General features: G+C 32.9%; 1 protein-coding gene across 2 annotated transcripts in view; it reads right to left on the reverse strand.

Annotated features, from left to right (window-relative positions):
• Window positions 1-388: 388 nt before the first annotated feature.
• The window catches only part of LOC123653990 (ras-related protein Rap-1), a 48141-nt gene continuing 20970 nt past the window's right edge, over window positions 389-27559 (reverse strand). Inside the window, exons 2-3 of one of the 2 annotated variants that reach the window (XM_045589952.1) lie at window positions 16956-17391; window positions 389-843 (exon numbers count right to left, since the gene is read on the reverse strand). In XM_045589952.1, coding sequence (XP_045445908.1) covers window positions 526-843; window positions 16956-17391 — 754 coding nt within the window. In that variant the 3' untranslated portion in view covers window positions 389-525. The remainder of the gene's footprint in view (window positions 844-16955; window positions 17392-27559) is intronic. The other variant, XM_045589953.1, reaches the window with a different exon arrangement.

Here is a 27559-nt window from a genome sequence, read left to right on the forward strand (position 1 = left end):
ATCGCCTGTATTTTTGATAAAACTTAATTAAACTAAAAAACTAAAAATTTTGACCATTGGCCTTGAATAACTTTTTTAGCACACATGATCAACACACGATCGACACAATGGGGACTTTTGGCACTTTATTTTATACTGGTGTTCCCAAGATTTCTACAAAAATTCTGCTCTGTCAGTGTTTTTGTAATTTGAAGTGTCTATTTTGACCGGATTACTAACTGCACACGGTGTTGGCGTTATATTTGGTTTATTCGATTAAAATTCATTATAGTAAGTATACGTTATTTATATTACTTTTAAATGTTACATACTATAAAAAGGTACAAAAAGATGAAAAAAAAAAATGATTAAAATTATCTTTACAACTTTAAAAATACAAAATATATCAATTTTATTTTTACAAATCGTATAATAAAAATAATTTTAAAGGGGCTATGATTGAGATGCGAGGAAGACAACTTTAGTTAATCAAATCTTTAAAAATAACTGATAGATACATATATTGTTACAGACTTAAAGGACGATTTAGGAGATAGTGCATGAGTTGCGTTTACTATTCGCATGTCTTTCTCTAATCTGTTGTAAATGAGCCAACTGCGCTGGCGACGGTACGTGAGGTTGATTGGATGGCGAAGGCGCGGAACCAGGAGGTCCTTGTGGTCCAGTCGGTAGCGACTGCCTCCGTCGGCGTCGTAGAGCTGGCGAAAGGTTGTACTTGACTTTTGCCTGCACCAGCAACTCTTTAAAGATTTGAGAGACGTTTATGTTTTCCTTCGCAGAGGCTTCGACGAAGCCATTCTCCCAATCTACTGTTACAACCGATTCTGTCGTGTGAAATTCAACCTGTAACAATATTTCCTTTTAATCAGTTTGTAATTAAATTTGAACATATAAGGCGGGGATTAATATTGAATATTGATTGTAGCTATTTCACCTACAATCACGAGAGAGGTTCTATTTTTTCGTGTTAGATAGTGCTAGTTTTTCCTAATAAATATAATTAGCTGAAAAAAGGGTCACTTAGTATTATTGCTTTTGATTTGTTAAATGGTGGTAGTTGTACTAATTTTATTAGCATTAGCGTTAATGTGATCTAACTAAATTAAATTTAAATTAAGCGATTAACGAATCTCATTTGATGTTTATTAAAACTTAAACTCTAATGTAAGTAAATTAGGTCGGAAATAGACTAAATAAAGTAGACGCAGAATTATTCAGAAGAACATTTATTAAGATCGACGTTTTAATACGCGGTATGTATGCCTTCATAAATCCTTCGATTTAATTTGGAATGTGATACGCGTTGCAGTTTAATAAGGCTGTGAACTCAAAACCTCAGAACTGAAAATGTAGAAAGTTGATCTGCCACAATATATATATATATATATATATATATATATATATATATATATATATATATATATATATATATATAATGTGACTTCTTAACTTCTTATTTTCGTCAAGCGTTATTTTGTTTATAAAAAAAAATGAATCCCGCCGTTTGCAAAAGGATTATAATTTAATACTTGTGTAAATATTTATTTATTTATTTATTATTTATTTATACTTAACCATAGTTTTAACTGAGGTAGGGCACAGCAGGAAATATTTTGCTCAAAATATGGACCAGCCCGCCTGGAGTAGTACCTCGACCTTACAGTAGATCACAGCTAAACAATACTGTTTTCAAGCAGTGTTGTGTTCCTGTTGGTGAGTAAGGTGACCAGAGGTCTTGAGGGGAATTAGGGATAGGGTCAGCAACGCGCTTGCGATACTTCAGGTGTTGCAGACGTTTATATGCTACGGTAATCGCTTACCATCAGGTGAGCCGTACGCTTGTTTGCCGACTTAGTTATATATATATACTAGCTGTGCTCGCGGCTTCGCCCGCGTTGAAATCAGTGTGTCACAAAGTTATCTCGGCAAACTTCCAGTGAAACTCTCATCAAAATCGGCTTAGCCGTTCCATAAACCATCCTCTTGAAGCCCTCTCTCCATTGGTGAAACCGCATGAAAATCCGTTCAGTAAATTTCGAGGGAATCGATCACATACATTTTTGGAGACTTGGTTTTATAATACACTAACTGTTGTCCGCGTGTTTATGAAGATATGCATTACTATTAAGATGTTTAAAGCAAATTATTTTTTTATTTCAGTCACTTGAAATGCTTATCACATGAGTAACTCTTTAAAAGGCACAATTTAGTATAATTTAATAGTTGTTTTCGTAAAACCTCTCTATAAAACTCATTTTTAGTTTTATTTTCAGGCTGCAGTATAAATAACCTATCAGGCGAACTTATAGCTGCTGTATATGTTTCATAAAAACTATCAACCCCAATTAAAGCCACTTAGCGGTGGAATCTCGCAAAATCTGTTCTTAGCGGACGTCTACTAACTATAATCCACCTCCCTGCCAAATTTCATATTTGTCCATCCTGGACGGATGGACCATCGAGCGGTTTTTGAGTTCTCGTGATGAGTGAGTCAGTGACCTTTCACCTTTATATATATAGATTACGATGCATTATTTGGACACCTCCTCACCATCTATAGAGCATACATTTTAAATTTCAAGTCTCTTACTTCAAAAACATAGGACTTTCATACAAACTTCCAACCCCCGTTTTATCCCCTTAATGGTCGAGTTTCGTAAAATCAGTTCTTAGCAGATGTTTACGCCTTATAAGAAGCCTACTTGCCGAATTTCAAGTTTGTAGCTGTTATAGTTTCGGAGATTTCGTGATGAGTGAGTCAATCTACCATCTCCCCTTTTAACCCCAAAAGGGAGTTGATTTCTAAAGATACATTATTTGGACACCTTTTAACCACCTAAAGAGCATACATTTTCAATTTCAAGTCTCTTACTTCAAAAACATAGGCCTTTCATACAAACTTCGAACCCCCGTTTTGTCCCCTTAGGGGTCGAGTTTCGTAAAATCAGTTCTTAGCGGATGTCTACGCCCTATAAGAAACCTATCTGCCAAATTTCAAGTTTGTAGCTGTTATAGTTTCGGAGATTTCGTGATGAGTGAGTCAACCCACCATCCCCCATTTTAACCCCAAAAAGGAGTTGATTTCTAAAGATACATTATTTGGACACCTTTTCAATATCTATAGAGCATACATTTTAAATTTCAAGTCTCTTACTTCTAAAACATAGGACTTTCATACAAACTTCCAACCTCCGTTTTACCCCTTTAGGGGTCGATTTTCGTAAAATCCGTTCTTAACGGTAGTTTACGCCCTATAAGGAGTCTACCTGCTAAATTTCAAGTTTGCAGGTGTTATAGTTTCGGAGATTTCGTGATCAGTGAGTCAACCTACGATCCCCCGTTTTAACCCCAAAAAAGAGTTGATTTCTAAAGATACATTATTTGGGCGCCTTTTCACCATCTATAGAGCTTACATTTTAAATTTTAAGTCTCTTACTTCAAAAACATAGGACTTTCATACAAACTTCCGACCCCTGTTTTACCCCCTTAGGGGTCGAGTTTCGTAAAATCCGTTCTTAGCGGATGCCTAAGTCTTATAAGGAACCTACCTGCCAAATTTCAAGTTTGTAGGTGTTATAGTTTCGGAGATTTCGTGATGAGTGAGTGACCTTTCGCTTTTATATATATTAAGATATATATATATATATATATATATATATATATATATATATATATATATGTGTGTAAAAAAATAAAAAAATATTTCATATTCATCTTACAATAGCTCATTTGGTTAATTCATCATTACAGCCTATACAGTCCACTGCTGGACATAGGCCTCCACAAGTTTACGCTAAAAATAACGTGAACTCATGTGTTTTACCCATAGTCACCACGCTGGGCAGGCGGGTTGGTGACCGCAGTACTGGCTTTGTCGCACCGAAGACGCTGCTGCCCGTCTTCGGCCTGTGTATTTCAAAGCCAGCGGTTAGATGGTTATCCCGCCATCTGTCGGCTTCTTAAGTTCCAAGGATGTAGTGGAACCTTGTTGTCCCTTAGTCGCCTCTTACGACACCCACGGGAAGAGATGGGGTGGCTAAATTCTTTAGTGCCGTAGCCACACAACACAGTTTGTTAATTACAACTGAGTAAAACTTAAAAAAAAAACATTTGTTGGTCTTTGCGGTAAAACCGATTTTTTATTTCGCAGATGGTTCGGGATAAAAATTAGCCTGTGCATTATTGTTTTTTATATTAAGCAATTTACACATTAAATTTTCTCACAACCTATTCTGTTATTTCTACGTTAAAGAATAACAAATAACTTTCCTTAAAATTATTTAACTTATAATATAAGTAAGATTTATGTATATTACGAGAGTTCCTCAGAGTTTGAGATCTAGCTTAATAAAACTTAGTCTACCAACCGGCACGTACAGCTAACAACGTTTTGTGCGTATCTAGAACTTGAGTTAATTGTCAATTTATTAGACGTCTTGGCAATATTGAATATAATTCAATATCGTAATATTTCTATGAAATCTAAGTAAAGTTTTATGCATTTGTTGTAGTTAAATGTTTAGTTATAGTTTGTTATTTTCTACATCAATTAAGTCTTACGAGCATTTATAAATTAAATTAGCTGAACCCTGCGAGCGTTGTTACGTGTTATTTGTAGGTTCATACACAACACTTTGTTGAAGATGACATGATCAAATGCATAGTTTAAGATTCTATAAAAGACATATACACAACTATTCATTTTTATATGTATAGATAATACTTAGGACAACATGACTCAATTCTTACATATATAAGAAAAAAATCTTTGTAATCTTGTTACTTTATTTTATTTGGTTAGTTAAACTTGCTTCTTCTATTAAAACAAACAGAACTTTTTAAAATAACAGTTTTTACTAGTGTTTTAGTGGCATATGTTTCTCAAGTTGTTTTAATTATTACTTATACTGTATTTCGATTAAGTTCCTTTTAATTCTTTTACTGAACCAGAATTGCAGCTGGTTTATTTGTCGCAAGAAACATTTTATTCATTGACTATCGGTATGAAAAAAAAAGATTTTGTTCCTTGCTTTATTATTATTTTTATTTCTTTTAGGCTTGTGTAAATAAGCTTTAATGTTGGTTTAAGTAACACATGTTCAAAATACAGTCATTATATATATTTGTTTTTTGTTAATACCTTCAACCACCGTGACCAACATTAGATGTGATGAAATATAAAATGTAAAATGCGGTTGAGCGCAGCAAAACGGATATTGTCGGGCCGACGGATGCTGTAGGCTATTATCCAGACCATTCTGGTTATGTCACAGGCCCTCTACATGCTCGTAACTGCGTTAATCCATTGCCACTTCAGCGTAGCTACGGATATAAAAAAATTATATGCCCTGAAATATTTAAAATTTTTGCTATTCCTGCTTTTATTATACATATGTACATAGTTTTGTTATATTGTTGTTATTTTTGTATTCTTGAAAGAGTAAAACGAATTAAATTAATATCGTCGTGGAGGTAAACGAGCAGACAGAACCACCTGATGTTAAATTGGTACTGCCACATATATATATATATGCAACCCTTGAGTAATTATGTGTACGTTTATTTATTTATTTATTTATTTAACACCAACAAGATAGACACTGACAATAGACACATATAATCATAAACAAAGTATCTTAAAAGGTAAGCGTTATCTTAATTATAGGTGTTACACGCATTCTATTAAATTAAGCACGTATACATAAAGATTGTTATAACAAACGATATTAATTAAAATACATTAAAAAACAATTCTAACATAGTTAAAGTCCCGATCAATTGACCATACAGTTGAAATGAAAAAAAAAATATATGATTTGATTGTAAAATTAAATTAACATTAATGAATAAATCGCAGTTATTATAAAACTAAATAGTACAATCTAAAATTGATAATTGATGTTGCCGGTCTTTGAATTTGTTGCTTAAAATTAAAATAAAAATGATGATAATTAATTATTTTTATACGTCATATAAAAAAGTTAAATAAAAATAACTATCAGTAAAAAGTTTAAGGCAAAAAATCAAAATATTTATGTTAATATTTGAATCCATTTTTTTAGGACTCTATTTATTTTAGTTTTTGTCAATGTAGTAATGTTCATAGATTTTGTTAATATATGTCTATATAGATAAAACAGTATTGAAATAATGAAATTGAAAGTAGCACCGTAGTGCATTACTGAGGTGACAAGTAAGAGAAATGGTCTAGTATAAAGTGCATCAAACTTGACTATATTCTGTAAACTATATATACTTATGTGGTAAAACTGTGTTTTAGAATTTTCGATCATCATCACATCATCATATATATTAATACGCTAAGGTTAAGATGTTTACCCTTCCTTTTTGGAAAAAACCTCACTATAACTCCACATAAATTATATATCATTTTATAGATACATGCTGGCTATAACGGCATCTACAACTAAAAATTTTATTATTGGTTTTGTTTTGATAAATTAATTAATTATTAAAATTATATATACATACACACAGACACATATATGATGGCTTTAATTTTGAAACAACGTCAACATGATGGACGGTCGGTAATTTTTTGTTCAATTTCAGGCTATTTTTTCCTCAAATCAACGCGGATGAAACCGTGGGGCTCAGCTAGTTAAATTATAATTTCAATTTAAGTCACAAACATAATTGTTACATACGCACACCTATTATTATTTAAAAATGTATTTTGTTGTTTGTAATCGATCAGAAAACAACAAAACGACTTTTGTAACACCACTTATTCTTTCACTATAAGGAAACCATACTATGAGTGGAGAATACTGACTAATAACAAATAAACATTACGGCATAATTCATAGTAGGAAAATGGGCTATAGAAATCGCGAATTAAGTCTAGTACAGCTTTTTATCAAAGACATTAACGTATAAAGTTAAACGTAATTATGTCAAAAGTTAAGTGAAAGTTTAATACACTGCGTAAAAATAAAAAATAAATTCTTATATTTCAGTACAGTAAAAAAATCTAGGTAAAACTCTGACAAAGAATATTCATTAACCGCTAAGATTGTACGTTTTATTATCTCAAAGAAAGTTTGTCGAGCTTCTTCATAATTCTTTGTAGTTTTTTTCTCGATGATTTGTTTTTATTTTCCTTGTTAACATACTGTTTAAAAAATTAAGGTTCTTGTTTAACGTTTACTTTTAAGCCACCTATTAGAACATCAATCTACCTATCAATGTGAATATATGGTTGTTATTTCACTTTTTATTTATAGCTTTTATTTATACAGTTTCTCGAAAATTCTCTCTCGAAAAATCTCGAATGTTTTTATAATACCCAGGGCCAGGTTATATTATACCGGCACCATACGGCGTGAGATGGTGGACATTCATCAGATTATATTTGTCATTTACAATTGCCAAACCTACTTTTTTAATCTAAAAAAAATTGGAATAACTGTTATCATAATTGCCAAACGTACTTTTTAATGTAATAAAAATTGGAATAATTGTTATCATAATTGCCAAATCTACTTTTTTAATACAATAAAAATTGGAATAATTGTTATTTAAATTAATTGTTTTATTTTGATTTATAAAACAAGGTTCTTAATTTTTGAAAAACTCTATACAATCTAAGTTTAAAAATTTACCTACTTTGTCTCATGTATACTGGACATGTATGGACAAAAAATTAATTACAGTACTGCAAAATCGGTGATGTAACTGAACATGACTAAGCATTATGGAATTGACATTAGCTTTTATCGATTTTCTGTAACGGCTGATTCGCCGTTTACATAGAGGTGTGTTTCATTTTGGAAATATATTTTTTTAATAAATATACGAACAAGAATAATAAAAATAATATCGTTTGTTTATAAATGAAAACAACCGACTTCACTTTCATTGACAAGTAGTAAAATGTATATAAATGGTCAATTAAACAGTCAATTAAATTCGCATTATTAAGGATCGCTCAAAAAGTACTTAATAGATCTCTATCAAATTAATGAAACCATATGTCAAGAAGTGGCTTTCGATTAAAAAAAGTGTCTTAAAAACCGCTACACTCTGTAAAAAGTTAAAAGGTAACACAGATAAAAAATACACTCGAATTGAGAACCTCCACCTCTTTTTGAAGTCGGCTTATAATTCTTATATAAACAATCAATCAATGTAAAGAACAAGGATTGTAGAATCAACCATACCAGTCGGTCTGAGTAATCACAATTCTCTTTTGCATACTTTGCAATTATCAGGTTCAAGATGTGCTTGATTTATAAAGGCCGACACAATTAAATGGATGCATAGAAAATTATTTTTAACTTTTTAACTTTACATTTTGTTATCTATCTATATGTGTTTTTTCTATTACAATTCTTGATCACTATATATATTCAGAAGTGAACGCAATGGATAACCGAAAAAATTTTATTCACAAAAATGGCGGCGGTGTGGTTCGCCACCCATCACGTCTCGTTTCTCGCGGGGGCGAAAAGCGGCCCATGGAGAGCCGCTTTGCTACGTTAAATGTAAGAGGAGGAATGGATGGTAAGGTAGATGAAGTATGTCAGATGATGGATGAAAGATTCATAGATATTTTGTGCGTGAATGAAACCAAGAGGAAAGGGTGTGACACCACGGTACATGGACCCTACACGGCATACTGGTCGGGAGTCCCCCAAACCAGCCGAGCCTGTCAGGGAGTTGGGGTGATCCTTTCCTCTCGAATGGTTGAATGTGTGATGGAGCATGAATGTGTAAGCCCAAGACTCCTCTGGATTCGGTTGAAAGTCGGACTCACTCGCTTGTTTATCCTGGGGGTCTATGCACCGACGGATCTGCGCGGAGGTGGGTCATTAAAAGACCAACAAGAGAGAGAGGAATTTTGGGATAGCATGAGAGAGGTCTTGAATAAATGCGGAGAAAATGAACGGATCGTAATGTTAGGGGACTTTAATGGGTGGGTTGGAGTAAAGCGTGATGGGTATGAAAGAGTTCTGGGTACGTTTGGGGACGAAAGAATGAATGACAATGGGAGAAGTCTGCTTGAAGTATGCTTGGAATGGAATCTTTGCGTGGTCAACACAATGTTTGAACACAAAAAGATCCATTTGTATACAAGAGATGAGGGTGAGTCTAGAAGTATGATTGATTTTGTAATTGTGGATGAAAGACTGAGAAAGAAAGTGCTTGACACTCGGGCATACCGCGGTGTTGGTCTCGACACAGACCACTTCCTGGTCATAGCCCGAATACGTGGCCTCTTTAAACGATGGCGCCACCGAGGGGCTGAGCTTACGAGTGTTTTAGCCAGAATAAAAGTGGAAAAGCTACAAGAAAAAGAAAAGAAAGATGAGTATGTAGAGAAACTGAAAGAAAGTTTTAAAGGCATAGAAGAGATAGGTGTGATTGAGAATTCGTGGGAGACTTTTAAGAAAGGGGTCGTGAATAGTGCTATTGAGGTGTGCGGGGTAGCTAAAAGAAGGAAAGGAAGAAAGAACTATAATGTGTGGATGGATAAAGATGTACAAAAGGCTGTGCAAGAAAAGAAGAAAGCGTGGTTGGATTGGTTAGCAACAAAAGCTAACCAAAAGGTTCAAAAGGCAACGGATGACGAGGTAAAGGAAGCAAGAACGAAGTATAAAAGATTGAAATCAGTAGCGAAAGAAGTTGTGTCTAGAAAGAAAGAAGAACGAAAGGATGATTTTGATAGGAGGCTCACTGAAGATTTCCAGTCAAACATTAAGTTTTTCTGGAAATCCATCAAAACAGCCAGAGGAAAAATTTCTCCCTCGGAGCTGAGCACAATCAGGAGTCAAGATGGGAGCGTTATAAATGGAGAAGAATGTGTGTTAAAGAGATGGAAAGAGTATTTTGAAAGTGTGTTTGAAAGAGAGGAAGTGCAGGTACAACATCCGGCACCTTCCATTGAGAGTAGTATAAATGTCGATGAAAGTGAGATAAGCATGGATGAAATAGTGAAAGCGCTGAAAAGTATGAGATTAGGTAAGGCTGCAGGGTATGACAGGATCACCGTCGAGATGCTGAGGGCTGGACAGGGTATAGTGGCTAGCCAGCTGTACTGCCTTTTCAATTTGTGCTGGCGAAATGGGCAAGTACCGGAAGACTGGTGCAAAGCCGTAATCGTGCCGTTGTATAAGGGAAAAGGGTCACGGCAGGACTGCATAAATTACCGCGGTATAAGCCTTCTCAGCGTCGTCGGTAAATTGTATGCGAAAGTGTTGACTGAAAGGGTTGTGAATGAAACAGATGAAAAAGTATGGGATGCACAAGCGGGATTTAGAAAGGGAATGGGATGTACGGATCAGGTCTTTTCCTTGCGGTGCATAGCCGAAAAGTTTTTAGCAAAAAACAAAAAGGTCTATTGCGCGTTCGTGGATCTGGAAAAGGCCTATGATAGAGTGGTGAGGAATGAATTGTGGTCAGCATTGTCCGTGTACGGTGTGAGCGGCGCACTCATGCGAGCACTACAATCTCTTTATAGGGATTCTAGTGCTTGTGTGAGGATAAACGGGGCATACACTGAATGGTTTAATATCGAAAAAGGTGTTAGACAGGGATGTGTAGCGTCACCGTGGCTGTTTAACTTGTTCATGGACAATTGCTTGACAGAGTTAAAAGAGAATGAAAGTGGGTTGAGAATGGGTGAGTTACTCGTCAAATGTCTTCTCTATGCTGATGACCAAGTACTACTTGCGTCCTCGGCCGAGGAGTTGCAGGAGATGGTAACTGCTATGAGTGGAGTTTTTGTTAGAAAGGGAATGAAGATGAATGTAAAGAAGACGAAAGTGATGGTGTTTGAAAGAGATGAGGTAGTGACAGACTGTAATATCGTGATTGGAGATGAACAAATTGAACAGGTGAATGAGTTTGTGTATCTGGGTTCGAAGTTTACAAGAGATGGAAAGTGTGAGAGTGATATTGAAAGAAGAGTGAATGCAGGAAACATGGTGAACGGAGCTTTGAACTCCTTTATGAGCAGTCGGAAGGTGTCTAAAAAGGCTCGTCTGGCTGTGCATGAGGGGGTGTTGCTTCCGACACTCATGTACGGAAGTGAAAGTTGGGTATGGCAGAAGAGACATGAAAGCAGAATAAATGCAGTTGAGATGAGAGCGTTAAGAAGTATGATAGGAGTTAAACTGAGTGACAGGATGAGAAATAGTGAGATAAAGAAACGGTGTGGTCTGAAAGAAGATGTAGTGACAAAAATTGAGAAAGGGATGCTGAGATGGTTTGGTCATGTCGAGAGAATGAATGAAGAACGACTGACGAAAAAAGTGTATAAGGCGAGTGTGAGTGGAAGTGTTGGAAGGGGTAGACCTAGGCGGACATTTCAAGACCAAATCGGGGACGTCTTGAAAAAAGGCCAGGTCAAGAGTACCCTAAACCGACGAGCATGTATGAAGGGAATAATGAAAGTGGATGAAGCGAAACAAGTATGTAAGGATCGTAGCAAGTGGAAAGAAGTGGTCTCTGCCTACCCCTACGGGAAAGAGGCGTGATTATATGTATGTATGTATGTATGTAAGTAAAGTCGTACATAAAAGTTTTAATGTACTTTTGAGGTACTATTTTTATGTAATTAGAAAACTATATAAGCTTACTAGCTGTGCCCGCGGCTTCGCCGGCGTTGAAATCAGTTTGTCACAAAAGTTTTCCCGGCAAACTTCCAGTGAAACTCTCATTAAAATCGGCATAGCCGTTCCGTAAACCTTCCTCTTGAAGCCCTCTGTCCATTGGTGAAACCGCATGAAAATCCGTTCAGTAGATTTTGAGGGAATCGATCACATACGCTTTTGGGGACTTTGTTTTATAATACACTAACTGTTGCCCGCGAATACGTCCGCGTGGTTATGAAAATATGCATTACTATTAAGATGCTTAGCGCAAATTATTTTTTATGTTAGGCACTTAAAATGCTTATCACTCTAAGTAACTTTTTCAAAGGCACAATTTAGTATAATTTAATAGTTATTTTTATAAAACCTCTCTATACACCACATTTTTAGTTTTATTTTCAAGTTGCAGTATAAATAATCTATCAGGCAAACTTAAAGCTGCAACTATGTGCTGCTGTATATGTTTCATACAAACTATTAACCCCAATTAACCATCCAGCGGTTTTTGAGTTCTCGTGATGAGTGAGTCAGTGACTTTTCTCTTTTATATAATATATAGATTACGATGTATTATTTGGACCCTTCCTCACCATCTATAGAACATACATTTTAAATTTCAAGTCTCTTACCTTAATAACATAGGACTTTCAAACAAACTTCCAACCCCCGTTTCACCCCCTTAGGGGTCGAGTTTCGTAATATTCATTCTTAGTGGTAGTTTACGCCCTATAAAAAGCCTACCTGCTAAATTTCAAGTTTGTAAGTATTATAGTTTCGGAGATTTCGTGATCGGTGAGTCAACCTACGATCCCCCGTTTTAGCCCCAAAAAGGAGTTGATTTCTAAAAATACATTATTTGGACACCTTTTCACTATTTATAGAGTTTACATTTTAAATTTTAAGTCTCTTACTTCAAAAACATAGGACTTTCATACAAACTTCTAACCCCCGTTTTACCCCCTTAGGGATCGAGTTTCGTAAAATCCGTTCTTAGCGGGTGCCTACGTTTTATAAGGAGCCTACTTGCCAAATTTCAAGTTTGTAGGTGTTATAATTTCGGAGATTTCATGATAAGTGAGTGACCATTCGCTTTTATATATGTATATTGATAGATTTCAGCGTTCTAATTACACCGGCTTTAAAACATAGAATAAGGCGCAAGGTTTGGTTGTTTTAAATTGATATTTTTTACAATATGTGCGGGCTGTAAATCGCCCATGCTTTTACATTCCGAGTAGAAATTTTTTCGTCTTGCTTAGAAGGACCGGACCAGGCATGACTGATCGGGACTAGATAAGGTATGTAACGCAGATGATTTATCTGGTCCTGATCAGGATGAGATGAGATTTCCTGATCTGGACCCGATCAAGAAATCTCATCTCATCCTGATCAGCCGGTTCGGTCCGGTCTTTTTAAAGAACACGAAGGTATATTCTTGAATAAATTGTTTAATAAAAAAAGCGAATTTATATTATAAATATGTTACTACCCATATTCTGTATATATGTTATTCCTTACCATACTTGATTATATTTTACATCAGGCTATCCTATTCTGGACCAGACCTGGTCCTGATAGAGCTTACCGGATCTGGCATGCCTCATTCTGTCCTGGACCGATCCAGATACTTGACCTTTTTTCTAGTCGGGATCAGGTAAGACTACAATCCTTCAACTGCCTAGTAAAGCTAGGACATGTTCTGACCCTGACGGTATTAAACTCATTCTTACTCGATTTTTAAACTATTCGCTATTTTTCCGCTAACTACAGCATCACTCATATCATCATATAATATGAGAGTAATCTTAAGTATTTATCTACAAATTGTCATATATAAATATATATACACTTGATTCTACAATATTCGGCAGTAGATTCAAATTAAATTAATGGAGATCATGTTTTGTTAACCGCGATCACAATAATATTTCCCATTAGCATATATATTATTATTAAACATGACTGAACTGAACTGAGCAGAATTGAGCGAAGGCCTCCTCTCCAATATGGGGGAAAGGGTTTAGCTCAATCTGTCATAACAAGTATATAATATTATTATAGTATGACTGGTTGAGGAGTCTGATGAGATCATCAATTTATTTATTTTTAAACTTGTTAGTCAGACTAACTTTCATATTTTTTTTATTGCAATTCTTCCTTTCTTTAAGAAAGTAACTTTTGTTTGACTTTTGGCATATAATTGATGTTGCTTTCTGCTATATACGAATTTGAAATAATAGATCAAAAGCTTGAGTTGTGGTTTGAAATGTTTTGTAATTCTATCTAAATTTATTTTCATATAACGTTCATTAACCCTTGATTTTCAACAAAAAAGTTTTTTTAAGTGATAAAGGAATGAACAGTGTTATCTCGTGTTAAATGGCTACCGTCGCCTGAGGGTCTACAACATAAGAGTTACGGGTATGACGCCGGCCTTTAGGAAAATAATGTTTGTATACTCAAAGCCCCTAAATTTGTACGTGGGAAAAATCGTAGTCAAAAGCCATGGCACATTTAAATGTACCTCTTAAGTATTTATTTCGTTGTTGTAGATATAAAGCTAATACTAAACTTTCTTGAACATAAAAGTAAAGATTAAAACGTGGGTTACATTAAGCCCGCGGCGTCTTTTCCAGACGGTTTTATTTTGACCCACATAAATAATTATATACTAACAAAATATTTAGAAACAAAATAATTTTTCGATAGTCTTAAAATATTTGTTTTAAGAATAACCTGCAAATTTATTTTGTACCCTTATATCGTGGACTCGAAATTAACATTTAATTACATCGTTTTCACGAACTTTTAAATAAAAATATTGTTATTATTTTCTATATTTTTTGGCGATACGAAATAATACGACTATTTGACACAATATACCTATATATTTAATGAAAAAAAAAAAAAATATATTTGTCATTTTGAGTATCCTGACTCGCTGATCACTATTGCGATAATTCTTAAAAGATTTATTCGTCATTTTAACACGAATATTCACAATAATTTCGATCTGGTACGTATGTTCTTTGTTTACTTAATTCCTCATACCAAAGATTGTTTGTAGGAGATGGCTCATATATATATATATATATATATATATATATATATATATATATATATATATATATATATATATATATATATAAATACGTGAAGCAAAAACTTTGTACCGCTTTTTACGAAAATTGTGTGGACGGAGGAGTATGAAATTTTGTACAATAAAACATAGCTTGTATTTGACACACACACACACACACGCATATTATACTCTTTTGTTGATTGTCAAAGTCTGTAGTCAAATTAAAATGTTTTAAAAAAGGTTCTTTATTTTCATTATGTTTTGGGTTTTTTTTTAAATTTAAATTTTTAATTATGGTCGAAATTCGACCACTGGGCGACCACTAGTTTCAATAATATCGTCTATCTATGTTTCTAATACTTAAATGTTTAGCGCTCATTATCACCATGTGAACGACGTTCCACGAAATTTTTAAGACACGTTTGAAATATCTTTTACTCTTTCTTAATTTACGGATCTCATTTAAAAAGTAACTTTTACTCTCAATTAATATTGAGATCAACAGGCTTAAGTATTCCATTCGAAATTTATCTTTTTTTTCTAACTTCGAAGGTGACAAACAAGAGCAAGGTACTGCCGAACGGTGAGCGAGTACCGTAGCTGATGGACACCTGCAATACCAGCAGCATTGAAAGCGTATTGCCAACTCTGTCCCCGACCTAACCCAAGAGCTCTATCTTACTCACCACAGGAACACAACACTACTTAAAAGCATTAAGTACTTAAGTATTAATTTGAGTATGATTTGAGCTGTTCCATATTCGAATAAAATATTTCCTGACCCGCCCTACCTTGAAGACACAAATCTAATTAATTGGATTCATTAATTATATAATATTACTAACAACTGTCATACTACTTGTATATTGAATACCTTACAAATATAATGCGTGTTTTACTTATACATTATACAATATAATCAGATTCGTGGTATATGTTAGGGATAGTAAGTAATATTTTTAGAATTGTTGTGATTTGAAAATATTATTAAAATACGTGGTAAATCTTTAAAGGTTGTCTTGTTCTAAATCATGCCGTGGGAGGAGGTTATTCACGCCCACATAAAGCTAAGTTATTTTTGCGTGATCAAAATAAAAGGCGTAGTTCATAATTGAAGTTATTTTCAGAATTAAGTTTAAGATATAATATATAAAATAGTAGACATCCCTAGTTTTCTTTTCTGATTTGATATATAAGTTCAGAGTTCCCCAATTGGGAGTCATGACGCTGTCTTCTATTTATTTGTTATTTTCAAACAATGCAACTTTCTAATGGTCCATTATTGTAAATAAAATTACTAGCTTATATGTATATTTATTACAAACACCAGAAATTAATAAATATTTTCTCTTTATAATGTTAGTAAGTGAATATAAGTCAGGCTTCTTATTGAAAGTAAAAAAGGATATTATGTTTCCATGACCATGGAACTTTTTCGATGAACATCTTTTTGGTTTTTTAAACTCATTTGTAGTTAGAGATCCGAAGTAGATACGAACTTCACCCATCTGCTTAATGGATGAAAATTATTTTACATTTATTCCAGTATATTAGGAAAAATTATGAAATCCTGGCCAGGCTATATTTAATTCAAAAGTTAAAGAAATATTTTTAATTACGATTTTAAATAATAAATTTAATACCTATTGACAATATGAAGCCTGTAGAAAATGCAAACGATCGGTTGTCTATTATTTTTCTGACATAACTTCTAAGTTGGTAGACATAAACAGGTGTATTGATAGATATTGTTCTAGTTACATTCATTACATGCTTGATAAATAAATCTTAAATCAAAATGAATGCTGTTTCATTTCAAAAACGATGACATGTGGTTGACTGCTAAAAGTCTGATTTGAATAGTGCATGCCGTATATAATATAGCTTGGCTAGGAATTATCGAGCCGACTTTTTCGCGGTTTGTCTTTAACGTACTAAAATAGATTTTATCTATTATATTTAAATAACATTTTTTTATCTATTGCTGACACTTTAATAATTATTGACTGACACATACTATCAGACTTGGCTAGAGACAAAATTTTCCTGTAGTCTACACTGCCTATAGATTTTATTTTTATTTTTTATATAATTCTTGTTAAGTTTAAGGTGATTTGTGACATGGAATTTGGTGCAATAAATTACTTAAAAGTTAATGTACTCCAAAAATTACATATGACTTTTATCACAAAATCTATAGGCAGGATACAACGATTGCTACTACAGAGGGTATCAATTAATTAAGTTATACGAACCTGTCTCTCGCCTGATTCAGCCAGATCAACTTTATTACCAACAACCACTATCGGCACCGCTGTACTTTCCTTAGTCTCGTGAATTTGATCCCTCAGCGCTCGAACTTCGGTAAAACTGTTGGCATCCGTTATATCGTAAACTAGGATAAACGCATCAGCTGATTGCATCGACAACGCTCTCATCGCTGGGAACTCGTAAGCTCCTGACGTGTCTAAAATATCTAATGTTAGTCTCACGCCAGCCACATTGAAATCGCCGTGGTGCATTTCTTCGATAGTTCGCTTATATTTTGGCGAAAACGTATTGTAAAGGAATTGTGATATGAGTGACGATTTACCGACTTTAGCAGCTCCTAGCACGACTATTTTATGTCGAACTGCATTATTGGCGAGGTTCCCGCTACTAGATGTGACCGTGTGTTCGGTTCTTTCAGACCTGTAAACAATTTATTTTGAATTACTTTATTGTTTTTCATTCGTTTTTGGTACGGAATTTATAGACCTTAATAAAAAAATAAATTTGTAAAGTCAACTTGTGTTTGACAGTAAAAGAAAATATTCCGAGTAAGTCTATATATTCAACAGAAATTCGGAAATATATACACCGCTTACCGACTAATGGTATAGTAGGCAATCATTCTTTTATTTAATAGAATACGCCTTTCTATATTACTAAAATATAAGTAAGATGTTACAATAAAGATTATTTTATAAAATGTATAATAAATTAAAAAGGCACTTTTTTATTAGTTTTCGTCGAATGTATTCATGCGAAGATAACAAAAACAGTATGAATTTATTCGACAGCTGAATGGGGACCACGCATTTGTTATGTTCGTGGGACATATTTTGCGGAGTGAATATTAATCACATGAACCGCCCGACATTCAGTGGAATTCTCCAAAAATAGCCAATTAGGAAAATTCGTTCCCACAAATAAATTGGGTATATGCTGTATATAATAAAGATTAAGTCTGTTTCACAATGGAGACAATTACCACCATTACAATAATAATTTTTTTTATCTGAGACTGATTGTTAAAATATGCGAATGTTCTCTTTTATACAAAAAACTAGCTACCCGGACAGACTTCGTTCTGTCAATAGTTAATAGAAATAATTGTGTTTGCTCGCAAACGAAAAAAAAACCGACTTCAATTACATCGACGAGTAATACAACGTAGATCGACGAAAACATAGTCAAGTAACTACGCGTTATCAAAGATTACTCAAAAAGTAGTTATCAGATCTTGATAAAATTTATATGTGACCACATGATAAACATCAGCTTTCGATTAAATCAAAAAATATCAAAATCGGTATACCCAGTAAAAAGTTATTGCGGATTTTCGAGAGTTTCCCTCGATTTCTCTGGGATCCCATCATCAGATCCTGGTTTCATTATCATGGTACCAAACTAAGGATATCTTCTTTCCAACAAAAAAAGAATTATCAAAATCGGTACATCCAGTAGAAAGTTATGCGGTATAATACAACGTAGGTCGACGAAAAAAGCGTCAAGTAAAAACGCATTATTAGATATAACTCGAAAAGTAGTTGTTAGATCTCAAATAAATTTAAATGGGACCAATTGGCACACACCACCTTTCGATTAAGACAAAATTTGTTGAAATCAGTCCACCCGATCAAAAGTTCTGATGTAACATACATAAAAAAAAAAATACAGTCGAATTGAGAACCTCCTCCTTTTTTGGAATTCGGTTAAAAATTAAATAAATGTAAAATTTTGTATTAAAACCTTCTGTGGGCCTTAAGGAACATACAAAAAATAAATTAGCCGAACAGGTCGAGCAATTCTCGAGTTATGCGCTTAGCAACATTCATTTTTATTTATATAGATAAGATTACATACTTTTATATACCTACTTTATTGTATTTAATAGCTAGCATTTTATAAGATATTTGCTGCGTTTATGTAGCTTTGTGGTGTCATCAACATTTCCTGTATTTAGTCATTTCAGCCTATTGCAGTTCACGGCTGGACATAGGCCTCCCCAAGTTCGTGCCAGACATTCCGGTTTTCCGCAATCCTCATCCAGCCTACACCGGCAATCTTACGTAGATCGCCGGTCCAACGGGCCGGAGGACGTCCCACACTGCGTTTGCCAAGACGCGGTTTCCACTGACCTGACCGGTCCTGCGACACAGATGACTAGCCCACTTCAACTTGCTAATTCTGTAGGTTATGTCGATTACTTTCGTTCTCTCGCGGATAGTCTCATTTCTAATCCTATCTTTGAGAGAAACCCCAAGCATAGCCCATTCCATTGCACGTTGAGCGACTTTAAACTTGTGGACCAGTCCCTTTGTCAGTGTCCATGTCTCGGATCCTGCATATATTTCCTGTATTAATATGATATATTTATAAGAAATGACTATTGGCGATGAGAACGCCTTTATTATATTTAAATATTTATATATTTTTATAAATAATAATAGCAAATTTCATAGTCTTATAAACAAGTTTGTTTATTATAATAATTGGAATATTCAGTTTGATGAGCAACAATATCAAATATTTTATAAAATACTAGCTGTGCCCGCGACTTCTTCCGCGTGGAATTTAATAAAAATGTTAGTGTTTAGTTCGCAGAGTTATAAAATAAATAAAAGTAGCCTAAGTTACTCCTTTACTACATCAGCTATCTGCCAGTGCATGTCCCGTCAAAATCAATCCAGCCATTTCAGAGATTAGCCGGAACAAACAGATTGACAGACAGACAGACAAAAATTGTAAAAAATGTTATTTTGGTATAAGTACAGTGTACACATCCATATACATTTAGCAAAAAGCGGTTATTTTAATATTACAAACAGACACTCCAATTTTATTTATTTGTATAGAATACCAAATCGATTGCGACGTAAGTTTATAATTATATTAATAGCTGGAAATCCACGCTAATACATAGGTTGTATTATAAACATAGTAGTATATATCCCGTATTTGCGATTCGATTTAAGCGGATAAACCTACGACGCGTATCCAGTGATTGATATAAATGTATGTGTGTATTAAATTCAAAAAGTATTTGCGTATTTTCCACGTACGCATAATTTTTATTAATAAAAAGGAAATGTTAATCTATACATATAATAAAATGGTAGGAAAGTCAAAACTGCACATTGAATATTTTTTTAAAAGAATACTTGGGGTGTGATTTACAATCGATACCGAAGCCAAAAATATAGTTTTTAGAATTTTTGTCTGTTTGTCTCTATGTATGTCCGGGATAAACTCAAAAAGTACCGCATGGATTTACTGCAAATTTGGCACGAATATTATTAAGAAGTCGGGTCAACATATAGGGTACATATTATCATGCTATCACCTACCGGGAACGAGCAGTGAACCTTTATTTCCTCAACGCATTCTGCAACAACGTGTAATCTAACGACGCATTTTTGAATGCTGTTGTTATTATGTTAATTACCATGCTATATAAGCTAGCTTCACACTATAAAATCACGCAATATTACTTATATTGCGTATTACTAAGCCGATAAACACAATTAAATGAATATAAGTAGACAAGACAATTTTGAAGCAGCGCCATCTATCAGATTTTTCTGTAGATATGAAATGTAAAGAAGAAACGGGTAAATGAATGTTATTTTAAAAGGTATAATCGTATGTATTTTTGGTGCTGTATAGCGTTCACGCAGACGACGTCGCGGGCAGCAGCTAGTACAGAATATATTTGTTCTTTAAATAGTAACGGTTATTTGTCAATTTATTAATTAAAAAAAAAATTGTATTTTGTTCCAATTTGTCCAAATAATTCAAATTAAATATCGTTAAATTTTGCTAAATATAAAGTAATTTAATTTTATAAATTAAAGTAATTTAAAAATAAATTTTTCATCCCTTTATATATTTTATATAGACCTCAGCATTTACGGACTCGTCTTGTATTTTCTTATCATTAGATACTTTTCTTTTACTTTCTGCTTATATTCCACCAACGTATTGTTTAGTAACATTTACAAGTAATGCTATTTATTACTCCAGTTATGCATTTAAATCGAAATTTTAACGAAATTTTAGAAATATACAGGTATTACGGGCAGAGTATATGAGTAGAATGCAGACTAAATGAGTTTAAATTTCCACCAAAAAATGATTACAAAGAAGTTCTATACTAATATTTCGCTGTATTATGCTTATTTCACTACGCACAAATTTAGTTGTAATTTTTTGTAGTGAAAAAATTATTTATAATAAAACTTAGATTATTAGATTAGACTCGATATGATGAAAAATATTATTGTCTAGATACAAAAGCCAAAATTCAATTTTTTTCAATCGTCATTCATTCTTCGTCTGAATGAATTCGAAAAAACACTGAATTAATTTAAAAGAAACTGTGATGGTATTTTAATGTTAGTACATGTACATATTATACATACATACAAAAAAAGATTAAATAAAATTCAGCCACGCATACTAATGCGTTACTACTCGTACCTAGTAATGCGCAAAGTTCACACTTTAGAAATTACAGAAACTATAACTCTCTGTATTAGATTTAAATAATTTGAAAACAAGAATGTACAGAAATTTTAGAATATACGGCTCACATGTCTTATAGGCCAATAATAGAGACGCCTATCGTGCATGAAGTAGCGGATAAATTTTGTGTAATAAAAAGTGTAAATAAAAGCCTACTTTCTATTATTATAGAAATAATTAAACGAAAGTAATTAAATAAATAACGAGCGTAGTAATATAAGTATGTGTCCGTTTAAAGCGACTTTCGGTACAGTTTTTAAACGATTTTTTGTCCCACGCCACCTACACGTTTTTAGGTTAATGTAAAAACGCGAAAGGATGTCAGAAAAAGGCTACGTTTTTATTAATGTCCGATTTTTATATTACTTTATTTTACATTTGACGGAAATATTATAAGTTGAAATCAAATAAAAATGTTTTAATGAAATTTCAGACTTAATTTTATCCGTTTATGAAAAAAGCAGCTTCTCAGCTGATATTGCCTTTTGTGTAAATTTTATGCAATAACTTTCGTTAGATACGATTTATATTTTCATAAGCACGATATACAGTACTGATCTTTCTACTTGATATTTTATTGTTGCCGATATACTGAATACACAAATAGTAAGAAAGTATCTGGGCCCACTTATTTACTTATTAAATACAAAATTTTAGTATCAACATATTACTTTAATTTCTAAAAATTAAGAATTGGTTGATATTTTATTTATTAATTTATTTTATTGTACTTATAAAACTAAAAGTTGTAAATTTAATTGTTCGGAAAGATATACGCCTTGGATCATCTCCGTTTAACATCGTACTAATAAGTCATATATAAAAACATAGATAGCATATAGCAAAACATACAAACATCTATACATACATTTTAATAAAAATGTTCTCTATTGCATCCATATAGGTATTGCCTGTCCGCGGCGTGTCATCGCTTATCAGTTGGCAATCACACCGCCGATCAATACACAACTAAACTTTCCTAAAACAATTCTATCATACCTTGATATATACAATACACGCTACTCCGTCTAGTACTATAAGTTTGTTGTCAGATTAAATTGTATATATTATTTATTGTATTATGAAAAAAATATTCAATGTAAAAGCTAAAACAGCGCTACTTTTCTGCGAAAGCTGTAAACTTATGAAGTAAATGTAATTCATACTTTCGTTCACTTTAATATAAACTTGAAGATACAAAATATTAATAAAAGTATAAAATGGTTTCGAGTGTGTCATATGGTTCAAAGTGTTCGATATATACTATTTCGATATCTTTACAAAAACGTTTTGTTGCAAAATTTCTTTTATAACTATTATTATACATTTTATATGGATAGAGATTACGAGTACGTAACTTACATACTTGTTATCTTTTAATAAACAGAACATAACATTTATAAATAAATTTTCTCTTTGTGTATATGCTTCAGGCTAAACCTAATTTAAAGCTAAGGTAATTTCCCCAGGATAAACCGACGTTTATAGATAATAATGTAATAAAGATCCACATATAAAAAAGTATTATCATATTCCATCAGAAACTTAACCCCGAGCTACCCTACTCTTATAGTTCGGTCCAATTCATTCGATTTAGAATATCAAGTTTGTGATTCATAACTTTGAGATATAGGAAAAAGGGCCTACCTGATATTATCATTCTCACCACCGCTTTTCTGCCATTTCCTCGTCGTAAAGTAATAATACATCACTGGGAAAAATACAGGGTATTATTGTAATAATTTGGAATAAGAAAAAATATAAGGAAAGTTTTTTACAATAAGGTAAAGGCTGAGTAATTCCTGGAATATGGAATATACACGAAGACTTGAGAGATTTAAGATTCTTGAAAGAAAGAAAATAATCAAAACTTATAATACGAGTATGGAATATACGAGATACACGCTACTTTCGGATATTGAATTATGTTCTTTGATCACCACCATTACTAAGTTTTCTTCTTTAAAGGTTGTTTGATTTCGAGATATTAAGATTTTGCTAACTTATCATATATTTCATCTCCACTTCTATGCTATTGTAATAAATCTATTAGTTAGAATATTTTTTGATTAACACAAAACTAAGACATCAGAAATTGTAACATAATTTCTTTGTTTCTTCTTCATTGTGAATCCTGACGGAAAAACCGCTATCAAAATTTAACTATCTTACTCCTTCATATTATTCTGTGTAAAAATCGATTTAATATATAACCGAACGATACATTCTAGGCCGTGTGAAATTTGAGCAAGATATTGGTGATATCGCCTGCAGACAAGCTGTATAGGATTATATAAATACGACCATCAATTACGTTCGACCGCTAACAACGTAAATACTGGATAACTGGATATACCGAACCGACCGTACTTGCCCTACTGACGGTATTATATTTAGTAAACATTGAGACAGCCGGCTAAAGGCCGAAAACGATTTGTATAATACGAGTATATGCAAATTCCCAAATATATTAGTATTAGAAAGTGTCTAATATTTGACTTCTCAAAGAACTATTTAAAGATGATTGAGTTGTAATAGGTAGATAAGTTGAGGAAATATATAGGTGGATTATCTTACTAAAAGAACTTATCTATATTTATTTCTATATCTGAATTCAAGCAAAAAACGAGTGTGCTTTAGACTACACGACTGAAGGAAAACTTCTTTAGCTTCATCTAACTTATATCTCCCCACTCAATTTCCGTTCGCCTCGCCCGATCACATTTTTCGTAATTCACACGTCACGCATTCACCAGCTTACTCCCCAAGTCGCGCGTGAGTAAAGAAGTTTTACTTCAAAAAATATCTTAATGAATAAAACTTTACTTGTATTTTTTACCTTATTACATTAAGTTTAATTACTATAATTAGTATTTTTACTATTTTTTAGACGCAGTGAAAGCTTTTTTAGTGGTATTATTAGTATATTTTCACGTTCAATGTGTAAAAAACAACGTGAATTTGGCTTAGTGTTTTTAACACGGATTCTAAAAATCAGAATTCTGAGGGTTTTGTATTTTCTATTAGCTTAAGACGCCAAAATTATTGTTACTTATGTGACAACACTAATTGTTTTTAAATTCGTTCTACATATAATAGATAATGGAATATTTTACATAAACTGATAGGCAAAGGGGCAAATGAGAAGCAGAATTGAACTGTGAGGTTCTGCATTAGCACTTTTTAACTAATCAGTTAAAAAACAAAATTGATAAAGCTTCATATTCATTGAAGAACCTAAAATTTAATGACAATCCACTTTTACTAAAGAAAATGTTGAAATAATAGTCTTTTACATTTCTTTATAAATGTTCTTTTAAAATAAAGTTAGTCATAACTGCAACCTTAGAGATATCTCTTCTATTGAATAATTAATTGATTTAGCGACCGCCATCTTTCTATCCGGATAAGATCGTCTAGTCTGCTCTTAAAATAATAAAAATTATATAGGGGTGCTCGACTCCTACCTCTTCCCCCTACAGAACCCCCAAGAATAAAAATTCCTATCGCTTTTTTAAATTTTATTTTGTCTTCATATACGAGCTACTCAGGAAACGCACTTGTGCAGAACCATCCAATACTATTTTTCTTAGCCTTAAAAAACGTCGAAAAAGTGAAATATTAATACTGTAGTATTAAGAACATACCGCATATAACTAAAGAACAGCATATGGAAACGAATTCGTTTTCCCCGTAGATGTTCTTTTTTTTTTTTTTTTTACTGTAAATTATAGCTGTACTTATGCGCTCACGAAAGGTATTAATGCGAAACACGTCTATCAAAGTAGCTTGTCTATTGTGTATAAAATTCTCGTGTCACAATGTTAGTTACCATACTCCTCCGAAACGGCTGGACCGATTTTTATGAAATTTTACGTGCATATTGTGTAGGTCCTAGAATCGGCCAACATCTATTTTACCTATTCCTAAGTTATAGGGGGCTGGGAAGATTAAGGGGGTTAATAACATATTAAAAAAAAACGTTTGCGTGGCCAGCTAGTATATATATTTGTGGCTTTCGGTTTTGCATTATTTCAAATCTTCGTATTTTTCACTTACGTTTGGATATGGCCAATTTTCAATATTCATTTTTTGAGAAAAATAAAACTACTAAACTACTTTTATTAATAAAATTACTAAATTGTAAAATAAAAGAAACTACTCTTTGTGTAAAGTAGATTTCACTATGAAGCTGAAAAATTACTATTTCAGTTTAGTTTCAGTCAGGTTTATTCAGTGAACAGAACAAAGGAAACAAATATTGTAAGAATCTACACTGAGATTTAAGGCGTACCAAGATTTACATAGTGTATTAAAATGGTAAAGAAGAACTTTTACAATTTATTCAAACTTTTAACTAACTTGAGTGTTAGAAAATAATAAACTGGCTTTATCAACCGTATCACTATTAAAGGAGTTAAACTGAGTGACAGGATAAGAAATAGTGAGATAAGGTAACGTTGTGGTCTGAAAGAAGATATAGTGACAAAAAGTGAGAAAGATATGCTCAGATGGTATGGCCATGTCGAGAGAATGAGTGAAGAACGATTGACAAAAAAGTGTATAAGGCGAGTGTGAATGGAAGGGTTGGAAGGGGTAGACCTAGGCGGACGTTCCGAGACCAAATAAGGGACGTCTTGAAAAAAGGCCAGGTCAAGAGTACCCTAAACCGAAGAGCATGTATGAAGGGAATAATGAAAGTGGACGAAGTGAAAGAATATGTAAGGATCGTAGCAAGTGGAAAGAAGTGGTCTCTGCCTACCCCTACAGGAAAGAGGTGTGATTATATGTATGTATGTATCACTATTAAATATGTCTTGAGTCATCTGTCCATGTCTATACAAATAAATAGTATTGTAGTGTCTGTTTGTAATATTAAAACTACCGCTATTTACTGAATGCATATGAATGTATACACGGCTTGTATACCAAAATGACATTTTTTACAATTTTTGTCTGTCTGTTTGTCTCTGAAACGTGTCTCTGAAACGGCTGGACCGATCTTGACGGGAATTTCACTGGCAGATAACAGATGTAATAATGAGTAATTTAGGCTAATTTTATTTTAGAAATTAATATATTTTGTGACTCTGCGAACTGAACAATATATTTTTTTTAATTCCACGCGGACGAATTTGCAGGCACAGCTAATATAGTAAATAAAAATACTAGCCAGATGTGTAATGCACATAATTTCGATACAATCCTTTTTAAGCGACTTTCAAAAAAGGAGGAGGTGCTCAATTCGATTGTATTTTTATTATTTATTTTATTTATTTATCAAATAAACAATGCTGTACTTATTCATTTTAAATAGCATTAAAAAAAACACGCAGGTTTATGACAATGCTATTTAGTAATAACCAATAAACCAAATATATATATATATATATATATGGTTATAATATATATATATATATATAATAATTATATAATAATTACATATTTACCCCCCCCCCTCCTATTAGAAGCAAGCTGGGACTGAAAACTCAAATAAAAAGATGCATACAACCAAATATATCAAATCACAATAGTATCAAGAAAATAATTTTGAAGTTTATTTTTAAAATTACCAGAACTTACTTGGTGGACCAATTTCTATGAGTTTTTTAATCGATGGGTCCTATTATAATCGTCCCATTTAAAATTGATGAAGTACTTTTTGAGTTATCTCTAATGCGCATTTACTTGACTATTTTTCGTCTACCTATGTTGTATTACTGGTACTACTACCATGTAATATTGAAGATATTTCAAAAAAAAAGTTTTGTTGAAAACAATAATATTTATTTGTATTTATTAAGAATGATATATATGTACAATAAAAAATAACTGTAAACTTGACTTTTAAAAAGTGCTTCTATGGGTCTGAATAATAATAGACAAACAATGTTTCGTAACCAAAATTTTAGTTATAAACTCTGTAATAATAATACTCTAAAGTAATTATAGTCATTTGATATTGATAGTCTCGGTATTCTAGAATATTCCTTAATTGAAATTGTATTTTAAAGCTTGATCAAAAATTCCAATATATTAAAATAAAATCTTGGTACACTTTAATATAAAC

This window comes from Melitaea cinxia, chromosome 5, assembly GCF_905220565.1.
Source record: "Melitaea cinxia chromosome 5, ilMelCinx1.1, whole genome shotgun sequence".
NCBI lineage: Eukaryota > Metazoa > Arthropoda > Insecta > Lepidoptera > Nymphalidae > Melitaea > Melitaea cinxia.